The 15,801-nt window shown below is 44.0% G+C and overlaps 1 protein-coding gene across 1 annotated transcript in view; it reads right to left on the bottom strand.

The window, feature by feature from the left end:
- brinp2 (bone morphogenetic protein/retinoic acid inducible neural-specific 2) overlaps positions 1-15,801 on the bottom strand; it is a 168,586-nt gene that overhangs the window by 41,739 nt on the left and 111,046 nt on the right. The window contains exon 5 of the mRNA XM_068738211.1: positions 7,932-8,037. Within this exon, the coding sequence (XP_068594312.1) occupies positions 7,932-8,037 (106 nt within the window). The remainder of the gene's footprint in view (positions 1-7,931; positions 8,038-15,801) is intronic.

The following is a 15,801-nucleotide window of genomic DNA, read 5'->3' as shown; positions in this document are numbered from 1 at the left end:
CTCGACCACCGCCCCTCTGTTGTCAGCGTGTGTCCGAGTGCTCGCTCCCTGCTGTAGAGGCAATGCTGCTGCTGGTACCCTGGTACCCTGGTATCCTGGGACGGTGCTCCTGCTCTCAGAGTAGACGGGCTGGCACTGATGATGCTGTATCACACATACTGTCTCTCTTAATGCTCATCTTCATGCCTGCCTGTCTTTTACTCGCTCTTTCCTTCTGGCTGTCACTTGAATTTCCTGCAGACTCGCTGCAAAGAAGGAAATGCTCATTTCCTTCAGCCGGGGGTTGTTTGGCGTTCTCTTGTGATAGTTTGGTGTTCTTTCGCAGACATTCAGCCACATGGCGGGTGAGTGCAAAATGCGGCGCAGTAAGGTTGGGAATAGATGGATTTAATTGAAAAGGGTAAAATGCCTCCAAAGCCCCAAGTGCTCTTTGAAAGGATGACGTTTCATCTTCCACTCCCCCTCCACCTGTCTAAATCTCTCCCTCTCTCTAAACAACCTTCACACTTGAGACCCACAGTTAGGGCATGATGTCACGGGAGTCACAGACGGGGCGTTTGGCGAGCCGTTTATATGCCGTGTTACACAGTGACAGGTGGTGTGCTGAGAATCTGTTTCAGTGACTGCCCAGTGTTGGGCCTGAGCAGTGGGAGGCACTTGACAGAGCTCTCGCCCTGCAGGAGTTCACAAGTGTCGTACAGCATCTGTCCCTAGGCCCTGCTGCCGCTATTGATGGAATTCCAGCAGAGTTCTAAAGGCGCATTTGGGGTGCTGTGATGGGGGGGGGGGGGTTGTTAGAGGTTTTCCTGGAGTCCCTCTGAGAAGGCCACCGAGCAGCTGTCAGCAGGCAATGGTGTCATTTCTGACTTGAAAGCAGGGCCTGCACATTCATTTTTGTGCTTTCATTAATAAAGCCTTTGTAGCTGATACACACAGAAACTACTTTGACTGTAACACACTGAGAGCACGTCTATACAGGGACGTCTACTGTACGCGTCACCGGCAACAGACTGAGTTGAATTGAATTGTATTTAAAACGGACTATGACTGTGTGTACATATGTATGTTTACATACTTTTCATGAATTTATCAAGGTGGAGAGAGGTTTCAATTTTGTGGGAAACGCTTTTGCATTCAGGCGACCGTGATGGGCCGAGTCATCCTTCTGCAGGTCTGCACAGTCTTCGGTCTTCAGTGTTACATTTACTCGACATGCAGAGACGGTGAGAGTGTGAGCCGCGGTCGAACACAGACGGAGGGTTTTACACACGTAACGAGTACTTTGTGAATGATGTGCGAGCCTTCAGCAGGTCCTTGGGAAAGCGCCTCGTCAATAAGGGTGGACTGAGGAGAATATCATCAGTTGGGTGATCGGGGCTAAGTGGAGAGCAGGGCCGCCTTTCAATCGGAGGGTCGGCGGTTCAATTTCCTGCTCTGCTAGTCTCATCTGTCCTTGAGCAAGACACTTAACCTCAAAATGTCTCCTGTATCTGTGTAGATAGATACTGAATTGTAAGTCGCTTTGGATAGAAGCGTCCGCTAAATGACTGTAATGTAATGTAATGGTGTCCATAAGACGATGGACACATTCAAGGATTCTTGCCGTTATAGCTGGTGGTTACAGGACAGATGCCATGGAAGTACTTTTTACAGCAGAATGTAGAAAAGGGAATAGGAAGGGAATAGGAGATAAGATTACAGCCGCATTATCAAATAGTAGTGGTTGTTGCAAAAGTCCTTTGAGGGTCGAATCCTGGCTACAAGTAAAACAACTGCCACTAACTGAAAGTACCAGTGAAGGTCACAGAGGAGGACTAAAGTGATCATTTTGTACCTGCCAGTATAAAGGCAAGATCAAGGTCTGGTGGATGTTATTTCCAGCCACAGGTGGAATAAAGCTTTTTGTTTTAGCTTCATATCTGTGGCTCGGACAATTCTGCACCTCACAATGTACATCTAATGGCAATGTTCAGATCGATGTAGGAAGTAGTGTGCCCTCTATGTATGTAGTCATGTGGACAGGAAGGGTGTGAAGGTAGGAGTTTTAGATGGATATGCAGCGAAGTTGACTTTCATGCAGGAAAATACATCTGCCTCCTGTCACTTACCCTCTGCTACGTTACCCTGGAGCCCACACTATCACTAACTGCACTCCCTGAATAAATGGTATCTAATGTGTGACAGTGAGGTGGAAGGGCTTGCTGAGTGAGAGCTGTAAAAACAGTTCAGTGATGGACTTTCCGTTTGAGTAATGTGTGGTTATAAAAATGATGCTGGATTAGCTTATTTATTACCACCTCTCCCATTTGTCGCATCTTTATTTCCTGGGGGCCCTTTAGCGTCTGTATGGGACTTGACAGGCTTTCAACTAACTCCAAAGTAAACCCATCCGCGTCGTTATTAGGTTATTAGGAGACGTAGTATAAAGAGCCAGAGAGTCCTATTAGGGTGGGTGGGACGGCGAGGTTTGATGGGTAAAACAAACGTGGACTTTTGCTGAGGAGGCGTGTGAAACCAAGAGTCAACGCTGACTTATTTCACCGTAGTTTTGTTGCAGAGCTTCCACTCCTAACTAACTCCAGCTACGTAACAAACGTAATCATTATCACCCAAACCACGACCTTTTCTAAAACCTGACGAAGTGCTTTTGTTACGTTAGCAAACCTAAAAACCAAGTAAACTGACACGCCACCCCTGAAACGCCCAAAACTGATGCTAGAGTGGTACAAGCGTCGTTATTCAACGTCGGATTGAGGAAGTGTTGGCATGACCATCGCTGTATGTCTCTCTGTATAATGTTGTGTTTTGAAATGGCAATAATTCAATGACAATCACAAGACTACTGGCTAATGTGTGCCGAGTGAAGGAATCCTTTAAGGGTGGTTCTGGGTAGCCGAGGGAGCTGCTTATTTCCCAACACATTGCAGAAGAACGACGTCACTGCGGGTCGTAAACCTTCAGTCAGGAGCAGCCGAGCTGTTCATTCTGACGTTCGACGATGAGCCACATGTAGGGCACTGATACTGTCTTCTCAGAGTTGGTCTTTCCATGAGTGCACTTGCCTTCGGGTGGAGTTTGTCCTCCGCAACCCTTTGTCCACACGGGGCATTGCGGAGAGAGCGGGGGTTGCTTTCTTTAGTTTTGTGAAAGAAGATTATGTAAACTGAAAGCTGCTCAATCTAACTGGTGCATTTTGTGTCTGTTTTGAGCGGCCTGGACTCTCGATGTGTTGTTGATGCACTCGAGCACACCACCCACACTCAAACACACACACTCAAACACACACACTCAAACACACACACTCACAACAAGAGGAACACTAAAAAACGAAATGAAAATGACTTTGTAACTCCACTTCAAAGCATGGCAGTGAAGTGGAGGCTAAGGTCAGGCTGTTTTCTGACAATCAGTAATGTTGAGGGAAGGATGAGGGAAGGATGCGGGAAGGATGGCCACTGCTGGCAACGAAGCAGCGGTCTTCAACCGGCCGAGGCACACAAACACCCGGGCAAAGCCGAAAGGTACACGACACACACACACACACACACACACACACACACACACACAGACACACACACACACACACACACACACACACACACACACACACACACACACAGACACACACACACATGCAATCAGTCAGAGATCAGAGAGAGGGAGGCCAGAGGAGCGTTGAGGAGAACACAAAGAGACGTCTTCTACTCGGCTGGAGAACGTTCAGCTCTGAGATTCACAGTTTCTACCACATCTCCACCAGATGATGCAACGTGTTTCTGTCCTATAACTATATTATATATTTATTCGGTAGCTTTTTCTTTTCCTGCGTGATTCATCAGAAGAGGATGAACACACACATCATCCTCCTACAGTGGAGAGGTTTACATGCAGGGATTGAGGCTTTTACACACTTCATTTTATCGCTATTAATTTGTTTTTTATCGTGACTTTCTTTTACATTAAGTTGTATTTTTTTATTTGAAGCGATTTTTTCTGAGCTTTCACACGTGGTAAAGATGTCAACCAAAAATACAAACAATGTTCCCTCCGTACACTTATGTTGCACAACACACCAGATCCACTCCTTTTGATCTTACCTTTCACAATAAAAGCCCTAGACATATACACTGCGTATCTGGTTACTACAGGGAACTCAAATGAATTAATTTGCTGAAAGAAGCTCAATAAAATAGCTCACAGTGTTGTTGATTTGGCCGCCAGGGTAAGAGTTCTGAAACTCACATGGAAGCCATCAGTTTAATTGGAACGAGAGGATTGAGTTCAGCCTCGGACATCGCGGTGGTTCTCCAGTCCCATTACAAAACCAACAGCAAACGCATCATGAACTACAGCATCAGTGAAGAGAAGGGACCTGTAGCTCTGTAACGGAGCACAATATAAACCATACAGAGACCGTGCATATTCATATAGCACATTCAGGACATTTAACTTCAGCAAAGATACAGTGAATCTACAACCAATGCCTGAACATATCTACACATACATCTTCCTTAGGACTGGACCTGACCAATGAGATCTCTAGACGCATCGTTCCTCAACTACAAATACAAATATTGATGATTCATAGCTCACTGTAATACTTTGAATGTCCTTGGAATCTGTTCTTAATGTGAGTGGTGTACACTCGTATTTATCTATGTTGAAACACAATCGTTCTTTAACATGACAGACGTCATATTTGTGCTTTTCCTTCTCTCTGGAAAAGGTGATATGTGTTTCTATGCACCCATCAGAACCATTACAACAGAATCCGATCAGTATCATCTCACAGCCTAACATCCTGTACTGTAGTCTACAACCTTATCGAGTCTCATATCTCCATGACCGCCTCTCTTATCAGTCAAGGAATCTTTTTATCTGACTTCATGTTCAACCATTCCTTCTTCATTCAAGCTTCTAGAACACATTGTTAGAGCTGTGCTATTAATATGTTCTTCTTGTTTTTTTTAAATTGTCCTTTTTTTTCCACTGAACAATCTGTAACGCTGCACGGGATGCTGAGATGAGAGATCATTTTCTGTGAGTTCTTCTCTACCTTCTCATCGGTTAGAACGATATCCTACGAAGAGTTCTTCTGTTCTTTTTCTACAAACATCCAGCAACAAGAGCGATCGGTGTTTAGGCCTCGAAGCCACCTGGTCAGGGTTAAGAAGAGATTGAGGTGTAAAAATAAGTAAGGAAGTGGCCGTACTTAAAACCAGAGGATGAAAAATAACATCTGGGTTCAAATAGCTATGGTGCTGGTGCTACATGAGTACAGAAGTTCTGTGACAGTAAGTCAGGATTTGGGTTAAGATCTATAGAAATGGTGTAACTTAAGAACAGAATGTATGTGACATGAAAGTCAACGTTTAGGTAACATAACTATGGAATTATGTCACTAATTAAGTTTTAATAACTACAGAGTAGAGTTACTTTGTACTGAAGTTACCTGACAAATTCTTCAACATTGACGTCTGGGTTTCACACATGACCGGCGGTCTAGTTGAATACCTGGTGCTGATCACACTCTTCACTTCAGAAGCACGGGGCACGCCGGCTGCATGCCAACAACACCGAACAACGGCAAAGCACATCACACTTCAGCTTTGAAGGAATCTGAAGTGTAGCTGCTGTGAAGCGGCGGCTCAATGAAACGTGCGACGCCTCACACTTCATCAGGACGGTCCCAAGGAGGAACCTGAACTCAACGACGAGACGTTTGGTCCTGTGAGGAGGTTACAGACCAGCGCTGCTGATTGTTCTCTTCAGGCTCTTAAAGCTGCCGGGGAGCAGAATGCTGGTGAGATATTCTCTGCTTTCCTTTATGCTATTTTAATATCTGTGTCCATTAGACAGTCTGCACACACGCCTGTAATGTTCCAGTGTGTGCTAAAAACCATTTTCAACAATGTTTTGATGGTCATTTCAGAAGTATTTCAGAAGTAGAAGTAATATCTGCTAATGTATTATTAAAGTGATACGATCCACAGATTGCCTTAGAAACAATATTTGCTCCGCTTCATCTAACAGAAGATGGTGACGAGCTGGTTAGACACCTGAAACCTAAAGACGCTGAGCCATGGAAAATCCAAGAGAAATGACTGTGAGCCAGTGACCCTCAACATGTGATGTGAAGGTAGAGCACACAATGACGTGAGCCGGAGGCAGGATCAGAACAACACTGGACCTACTTTAGAAGATGTGTTTAAACATAAACTCTTTCTTATTAAATATGGTTTCACATTGTTCTCCCTGCCTCAAATATCTGAATCTATGAATATGCAAAAAGTCCATTCTTAGTGTAACACATGTTGTATACACTGCAGAGACTTTTTAATATTTCTTTATCTTATTTTATTTCAAAATATGTAGATACAACCAGTCAAACACGTCCTTCTTAATACAACCAATAACACTAACCTTTTTAGAGATGTAAGGTGAGATGTAGAGTCTGTCTGACTCTAAATGGACCATAAGTTACTAAATGAACATCATGCTGTATTGAAGAAGACTGTAAACTAGAGATTGAGACCATAAACTCATGTTTACAATGTTTACTGAGGGAATAAATCAAGAGAGAAGTAGAATACATCAGACGCTCTCCAGCACAGCCTCATTTCAGATCACCAACGTTGGCTGATGATGCTTTGAATTAGCTGCTTAATGACTGCTGCTTACTGTAGCCTAAAAGTTGACTCTTTATTCATATCTATTCACTCCGCCCACAGCTTCCACACCTATCACGGTAATGAGTAACAGAAGTAGTTAAGACGGTACCGTATGTATTGCTGCAAAGTCAACAGGAAAAGTGCACTCAGTAGATCGCTGATCTGTGCCAGCTGTGTCTCTCCCGGCTCCTTCAGTGAAGATGCAGCGATACGTGAGAAAAACAGGACTTCTTCATTTTGTATCGGGCCTTACTTTATTGGATCGTAACATATCGGAGGATTTAATTTAATATAAAACACATTTAAGGATTTAATCTCCAGAGAAAAAAGAGCCCAAACGTTTCTATGGATGTCAGTTTTTGAGCCTAGAATGCAGAACTTCTTATACACTTTATATTTCTACTCTTATGAATTATTTTATGTTGAATTATTTGACCTCACTCGTATTGCTGGTGTCAGTGTTACTTCTTCTACACTCTTATCACCTAACTGTTTATACGGTGTTGATATTTTCACCCTTTGTTATTCCTCTGTTGTACTCTCTGATCACTCTCTGGCACACACATTTCCTTCAGGATTAATGAAGCACTGGGTGATCACCAGCCGGTCAATTAATGTGAATAACTGCAACCGTGATGGATTCAGTGATATATGTGCACAAAACAAATATTAACCTGATTAATGCATTTGTATGCAAGATTGACCGTGGACAGACATACAGAAGCACACACGACCAAACGCATGATCTCCCCACAGGTTTTTTAAGCCAACGTCGCCCATGTCAACTTTTATTTCACAGGAAGCGCTTGTCCACGGATTACCTCTATAGTTTCCCTTCTGCACCGAGTGCTCCAGGTGCAGTTGGGAGGGGGTCAGGGAGGGGTCAGCGTGGCTGGATACGGTCCATCTACGGCTCGGCGAGATAACAGTTTTCCCCCGTGAGACAGAGAGCCGGTCGGGCAGAACAGACGTATAAACTACTGCAGCGTAAAGCAAAGGGTCATCCCGGCCAACCGCTACACACAGGAGGTCAGAGGCTCGGCAGGGTGGCGGATGGAGGTGGCTGCGGTGTGTTGTCAAATCCTTCTGCAGACCTTTTTCTTCAGGGATGTGTGTGGATGTGTGTGTGTGCACAGGTTTTAGATGAACATACCTGAGAGATGGTGTGTGTGTGTGTGTGTGTGTGTGTGTGTGTGTGTGTGTGTGTGTGTGTGTGTGTGTGTGCGTGTGTGTGCGTGTGTGTGTGTTATCCAGCCTTACCCTTTAGGTGGATCTTATTTTCCGGGCTGTGCACCAGCACTGAGCTAACTGAATCCAAGCTGTCATAGTTACTGCAGCCGAGAGGACCCGTCCTCGTCTCGGTTACCTAGGAAACAGAGGAAGGACAGATCTATTTAAAATATACGTTGCTGTTGTTGTATCGCTTTCTTCAATACGATGCCACATTAGCGGCGAATGAGGCAGATGCTTGTTTCCCGTTTCTGGCAGTCATGCACACGACTTCTGGCAGAAGGACGCAGGCGGGGGGGGGGGGGGAAGAGAGAGAGAGAGAGAGACAGAGAGAGAGGAGAGAGAGACAGATACAGAGAGAGACAGAGAGAGAGAGAGAGAGAGAGAGAGAGAGAGAGAGAGAGAGAGAGAGAGAGAGAGAGAGAGAGAGAGAGAGAGAGAGAGAGAGAGAGACAGAGAGAGAGAGAGAGAGAGAGAGAGAGACAGAGAGAGAGAGAGAGAGAGAGAGAGAGAGAGACAGAGAGACAGAGAGACAGAGAGAGAGAGAGAGAGACAGAGAGAGAGACAGAGAGAGAGAGAGAGAGAGAGAGAGAGAGAGAGAGAGAGAGAGACTCAAAGGGCAGGTCGAGTAAGTCAAGTGCCTTGGTCAGATAATGACCGGCAATGCGTGTGTGTGTGTGTGTGTGTGTGTGTGTGTGTGTGTGTGTGTGTGTGTGTGTGTGTGTGTGTGTGTGTGTGTGTGTTCAGGTGCATCAGATGTTAAAGATGAGGCATTAAAAACGTGACATGTCTTTCATGCAGTGTTTATGTTTAATAGTTATTTTACTGATCAATAAGAGAGAAAACAGGTCCAGCATCATTGTTGCATAAATTATAACCGTGGAGAAAGAAACATGACTTGTCATAAACTTCAGGGCAGATTTAAACCCTATGAGCCGGTTCCTCCAGTTCTGTTGTATGAATCCTGTCCTTCAGGACTAATGGCGCTCAAATAGCAGATTACATACAGTCTGTGAGGGACTTTGTTCTTAACTAGAATCACAGAAATGTACATAGAGTAGGTGAGGGACATTGTATTTTGACTAGAATCCCTGTAACGAACACGTGCTAAGACTATCAGACCACCATGTCTGGTGGTCTTATAGTCTTAGCACGTGTTCCGTGGTACATATTACCTTATTTACAATGGGCACCAGGGTATTTCCCCAGGTGGTAATCCAGCCTTTGCTCCACAGTTTAAGTCAATAAGTCCTCCAAATGTAACACCAGAATCCTCCATCTTTCACCTGAACTCGTCTGGAGTGGAGGATGATGTTTTGACACTAGTCCACTGTCTCATGGACAGTTTGGGACTAACTTAATGTACAGAATTGTATTGTGCCATAAGGATTCATGCAGTTATGCAAGGTACACCAACATATATTGTAAATATAAAGTATACTCAGTATATACACACACATATATATATATATAGATATATATATAGATATATATAGATATATATATATTTAGCATTTTGAATGTAGGTAGATCATTTTGATCCGGAGAAGTGTGGCCACCCCTGATCTACTGTCGTCAGGCTGAGTCAGGCCACCTGTGCCTCGTTAGGCTCAGGAGGAGCCATCAGTTAATCAAGGTGAGCTCATTTTCCTGAAGCAGCTTCATGTGCTCTTCTCTGCAGTGGTGATGTTTACTAGCTGTGACTTTTCCTTTCTCTCATTGTAGTCGCTGGCGATCTGAAGTTTAAAAAGGAAGGGGAGGGCCCGGTGGTCTCCTCCTCTCCCTTCATCGATGTACCTCACCCCCATGGAGTGGTTCAGTCCAATTAGGGTGAGGCCAGGTGTGGTAGAGCCACTCAGGCGTTGAGTGAGGGAGAGTGGTTGTTGGTGGCAGCTTGCTGTGAGGCTGTGTTACTGTTCATTTCTGTTCCTCTCCTCTGTGTGATTGTCGGTGAATAAAACCACCGATGTTTTATTTTATTTATTTTATTTTTTTGCACAGACTTCCTAATGAGCCGTTCTTTAAGAAGAGCTTCATTAAGTCATTTATTTCCTTACAATTACGACCAGTAGTGCTACAAAAACACCTTTCTGTGGCGTAATGAGGCTCATTTCTGTAAGGAGATTGATGCACCTTAAGAGATGAATACTGAGCGTAATGTTTGTTTTGTTTTTTTCAAATATTCATGTACAGTTTTTAAGAAAGTGACATGAAATTCTAAATCTCTAGTTATGTATTCTAGGAGATTGTACACTACAGCTAAGCTGAATTCAGAGTGGCTCAGTGAAGCAGGCGCTCTTTGTAAGGAAAGGTCGAACATCCCTCAGTCTTAGAAGCCATCGTCTGACAGCGGTGAGCCTCTGGAAGTCAACATGTTCCAGTGTAGCAAGTGGATTCATTCACGCTCACTACGGAGACTGATTGAAAGCAAATTAGTTGTTTCAAAATGTATATTAACAGGCTCATTAATAGGCTGATATTTAAACCCATATAGGCTATCTATGTCATGATTTATTGGGATAAAAGCAGTATTCAGCACCTCCAAACAGCCAGAGTATGATAAACCATTGTTTCATAAAAAAATTTCTGCCACTGCGGCGATTCCCGGTGAGATTTTCAGCTGGATCTTCTTAGATTAAATAGTCTACCTCAACTGCTGTCTTCATGCTGTCTCTCCTAGCTTCACTGCTGTGTCTCTTTGTGAGGAAACAAAGGAGGGAGGCGCTCGCTTACAGTTTGGTCTCAGTAGGAGATAAATTGTGTATTTTCTCCCACAAGAATGAATAAACCCCCGAGCTGAAGAGGTGCCCCTGACATTTCCGCCATTAGGCTCAATTACAAAATAATTATTGCCCACACATCACAGACAGCAGCAGTGCTTAAAACATGCGATGGAAAATATGCTAATAGAGACGACACAATGATGAGAGAAGCGTAGAGGAAGAGAGACAAAAGTCAAGTGTCCACAAAGAGAGAAGTGCAGACACTTGGGAGGGACTGAGCTGTGAAAAGATCAAACCAGAGACGAAAGAAGACAAAAGAGAAAGAAAACCGCCCAGAATAAATGAACAATAGTTCATTTCCAGATTGAAGCCTCTGGCCGAGTCGTTCTCCGGCTTAATCACGCAATTTGGCAAATTATGCCGCCCGTGTGAATTTGCCGTCCTCAAAATAGCCTCGTGTCTCACATCTTCACACTCTGCCGTGCATTAAGATTGCATCTATTATCCAAAGAAATGGAAGTTAGCCTTCAAGGCGCCGCAAAATGATGAATCTCTTAACTATATCTCCGAGAGAGGCGTCGCTGAGATGTAGTCAAAGATAAGCCAGACATAAAGGAGAGAAGCAGTGGGTGATTAGTGGAGGGGGAGAGACGCTTTGGGTTGTTGTTCGAGATAATCTCAGCTGTTAATGATGAAGAAGACTCAACTGTTGCATCTCAGTCCTGTGTTTGTTTTGACTGTGGAACAAAATCAAGTGAGACTCTATAAGAACAGACAGAGTCACCGTGACGTCAGACGTTTGTTTCTAGACTACGGTTTGTGACTGTGACAAGTTAAAGTTGTAAGAGGAAAAACTATGCAGCGGCAGCAACCTGTCACAGTAAGCCCCGCCCCTAAAACGTCCTTATTTAAATAATAAACCACAATCCTTTCACAAACATACCCATGTAATTCAAACATATCTATTTCAACCACACACTGTATAAAACATGGACGTAGTCTCTGAGACATCACCCATAGGTTTCAGAAGAGCTACAGCCTGGGGATGGAGCGGAGGCGGGGCCAAATGAAGCCTGGGCGCTACAACACGGCACCGCGCCGCTGAGGCTAACCAGGCTAACAAGATGGGCTGAGAAGATAGACCGTGTGCTACTCTGTGTTAATAACCGATTCAAAATAACCCCGTGGTCCGGATTCTCCCATTTGTCAGTTGGTACCGGTGCTAAAGTCTATAAGATAAATCAAATCAATTTATTCGTCTGATTTGATTGAAGAATCCTAAAGCACTTCAATTAATTAATTAGACCTCTGTTCTGTCAGATGAGGAGTCGTGGTTGAACGGCATGGGGGTCTATGAGGGTCTATGGGGGCCTCATGGGGGTCTATGAGGGTCTATGGGGGTCTACGGGGATCGACCCGCTTTTGGAGCCAGCCTCAGGTGGCCGTTTGAGGAACTTCGGTCTTTGGCTTCATTTTACAGCTTCAGAAGTTGCTGCAACTCAAACCGTGACCGTTCATAAACTTTGAATCGGATATCGAACAAAACAACACAGTGGTTCTGTTCTCCAGCTCTAAAGCAGCACAGTCTGTCAGTGGGTTCTGCTGGGTGTCTGCAGACAGTACAACATTGTACCGTGACAACACAGAGAGGCTGATGTTTTCTGACAAAGATCACGATCATAAGCTCCACATGGACAGAATCACTGCAGCACAAAGTCTGATTATGGCCAATGGGCCGACATGAGACGTCCCGTTGATCTATTTTCTAATGAGCAGTGTTCTTAAAACAATTCTCCACCCACAATGCAGTGCACTGTAATGAAAGGGTTCCATTTGTTTCCACTGTTATTCATGTCTGTCTAATAGTGTTGATTCTGATCCTCATCAGAAGCTCCATCCCTGCAGTCTGCACTTTATACTCGACTTTCTTTGTTTGCAGAACCCACAACAGCTTCAGAGCCGATGGCTTTGAGCTGCAACACCGAAAACACGCCGGGCTTGTTTGTAACTCATGCGAACAACTTCAATGATAACGCGCCTGAGAGCTGCCACCCCCGCCTCTGCCTTTGTTGAAAACTCCCAAGAGCCCTTCACTGAGTGGATGCTTCAACCTGGGCCATTTAGGCTTTTTAATGTTTCCTCAGCAATGTGCATTATTCAAACATGGCAGTGCTGTTTGTTTCCTTATGACCCTAAAAACACTTCTTTTGTCGTGAAAAAGGAAGAGGAATTCATAAGTATTATGATTACTGATCTAACACATGTATATATTGACATCCTCATGCCAGTGTAACCACTTTATCAATGCACTATGTATCAAACGATAAGATAAAACATAAATGTGACTTGAATGAGCTCCATGAATCTGAAGGCTCTCCACCACATCATTAGAGGCCGACAGCAGGTTTGTCCCTAATGTGTTTTTATTTGATACAATGAAACATAAGTACACGCAGTGACATTTATAGAATAAGGTAGCTGTAATGTATTGCAATCTATTCAGCCGCAAACTCAGTTTATAATCTCTATAAACACATTTCTGCATATGGATGAAGAATCTGAAACTGAGCTTTGGTTTCAAAACTATACCACCTTTAACTATGACAACAGTAATAAACGTATCGTTGAATAAACCCAACAATGTAAAATAAAACTGTAAAGGTAGCACTCATGGCTGAGCGTTCATATGTAATAGATTGGACAGGTGTGTGTGTGTGTGTGTGTGTGTGTGTGTGTGTGTGTGTGTGTGTGTGTGTGTGTGTGTGTGTGTGTGTGTGTGTGTGTTTTATTGTCAACAAACAAGTGTTACCTGTGCATCTAAAGCACATCTTATTCCTTTATTACCGTGGACACACAAGTCTATTTTGACTCAATCATAGTGCCCTGCTGCTGTAAATACTCACTTGTCAAATGTGTATTGATCCGCAGCTGAAAATAGTCCCCAACAAACACTCTTGTTGAGTGAAGTTTGCAAAAAGCCACAGAGCCCAGCTGTTTCAGGACTTTACTCACTCATTTAAAGTGACAGTATAAAGATGGATGTGGACTTGGGACAGGAGAGGGACGTCTTCAAGGACGAGAGACGCACTGACACACTGGTGGTTGTGGTGCTTTCATGGGATAAGCTGACAAAAAAGATAGAATTATACCAAATGCTTCAGGAAATGTAAGCAAAACGTTTGTAAGTTTGCAAATGTACAGGTTTTATTTTGTTTTTCTATTGTTCCTCAATAGAAATGTGATCAGAGCAGATCGATTTGTGACTTTTTAACATCACATCCCAAACATCAACAGACGGATCGACTACCCAGAAGTCACTTCTCCTGTTATATATATATATATATATATATATATCTCACATCCTCAAACATCATGTTTGACATACCCCAAAGAATTATGGGACATTTAAGTTGTGGTGAAGGAGTTAGGATTCAGAACTGAGCTCATGTTTCAGTTCTATATCGCTTGTATTGTTTAACATCACTGTATGGATATACTGGTCAAACTGTGTTTCACTACAACGTGCTGAGGCGTTATAGAAGAGGAAAGTGTCCGGCTGATTTTGGCTCTTGAAGGCGGCGGTAAAAATACTCTCTGCGTCACACTCAGCCAGTTCCTCTCTTTTCCAAACAGCACATTCCTCACAGGTGTTGCAGAGGCTCGTTTTGTTCTCGCAGAGCTGGAGCCTCCACTAGACGCGTGACCGAGGGAACCTGCGCGTTGTTGCCGGAGATAAAGATAATGTATTTCGCTCCCACCTCCTACGCGGCGCTGCAGCGACGCAGAGCCCAGAGGCGTACGTGGACACAGGTCAAGAACGTCCCACTCAGTGTCGCTTTCCTCTCGGGTGACGAGTTGATCTGGCAGAACACGGACACGGCAGGTGGCTCACATAGCAGAGATCCTTATTTAGCAGAGACATGCTCCTCTCTAAAGTGAGAGTGGTAGAGTGTGTGTGTGTGTGTGTGTGTGTGTGTGTGTGTGTGTGTGTGTGTGTGTGTGTGTGTGTGTGTGTGTGTGTGTGTGTGTGTGTGTGTGTGTGTGTGTGTGTGTGTGTGGGCGGGCGGGCAAAAGCACTTGGTGTTTGAAATGCAATTGCTGGAAAATGGGACAATTTACCTGAACTGAAGCTGCTTTATTTCACACTGACGGGTTATCAGGTTCATAGGTGCCGTTTTAGTTTTTTCCACATTTGTTAAGGTGATATTGAATCATTAATACCTGAATAAAGAGGTAGAATAAACATATGTCTAATCTATAAACACATAGTTTGGTATAATCGTATCTTAAAGCGTTAAGGAATCCGTTTTGTTGCATTACATCATTGATATGCAAATCTATGCAGCCACATACAATTAGATTATGTTGTCATGAGGGGGAACTGTGGAATAAATGTATATTATTTTTGTTGTATTGGTTATTCTTGGCTTGTCCACCAGGTTGGAGATCCTGGGGTTGAAGGACACACTGGAGGGACGATGTGTTGGAATAGCTTAGCCTGCTGACCAGGTCCCAGACAAGCAGCACAACATGCATTCATAGATGGAATGAGCCCCTGCAATAAAAGATGCTTAAGTTTTATTAGTGAAGAGTTTTACTGTCGTCAGAGTTTGATTCAAATGTTGCTGAATCCTGATTGGTGCACAGACGTCAGTGACATCACTTCTTCCACACTAAGCCCACCTGACGCATACTTTGCGCCTTCGGTTCTGCCTTTCCTGCTCTCGTTACGCCCAGGAGTTCAGGGATTACAACTGAACATGTTTTCATTCTGGGTTTGCACTTTTCCACTGACTGGAGCCGGTGAAGCACTGTGGACAAACATTTAAAGACGCCTCCTCAACTGAAGATGCAGTTTGTTTCAGACTGTGTTGTTTTTTAGACACATTTGAATTTCAATGTGGGGTTGATGTTTCTCTCCTCTCGGAGTGTCTGGAGCTGTGGCTGTGATCACTCAGACGTTCTTCTAGCTGCAGTTCTCCTGCCTGATGTTCTGCTGTTCTCTCCCCGCTTTAACGTCGCTTTTACTAACGTCGCACAACTGCTACAAATGTCCGAGGTGGACGGACGCGGAGGACAGCCGCTGACAGCTGGTGTTACTCTGACTGTAACAGAGGCTGTTGGAGAAATATCCCAGCATGCATTGTAGAGCAGTTCCTACTTTCTTATGTCCTCTT

Source organism: Cebidichthys violaceus, unplaced genomic scaffold, assembly GCF_023349555.1.
Source record: "Cebidichthys violaceus isolate CVI_PGR_0920_01 unplaced genomic scaffold, fCebVio1.0.p SCAF_8, whole genome shotgun sequence".
NCBI lineage: Eukaryota > Metazoa > Chordata > Actinopteri > Perciformes > Stichaeidae > Cebidichthys > Cebidichthys violaceus.
The sequence above is the reverse complement of the archived record's forward strand: the minus strand, read 5'-3'. Positions and strand labels throughout refer to the sequence as shown.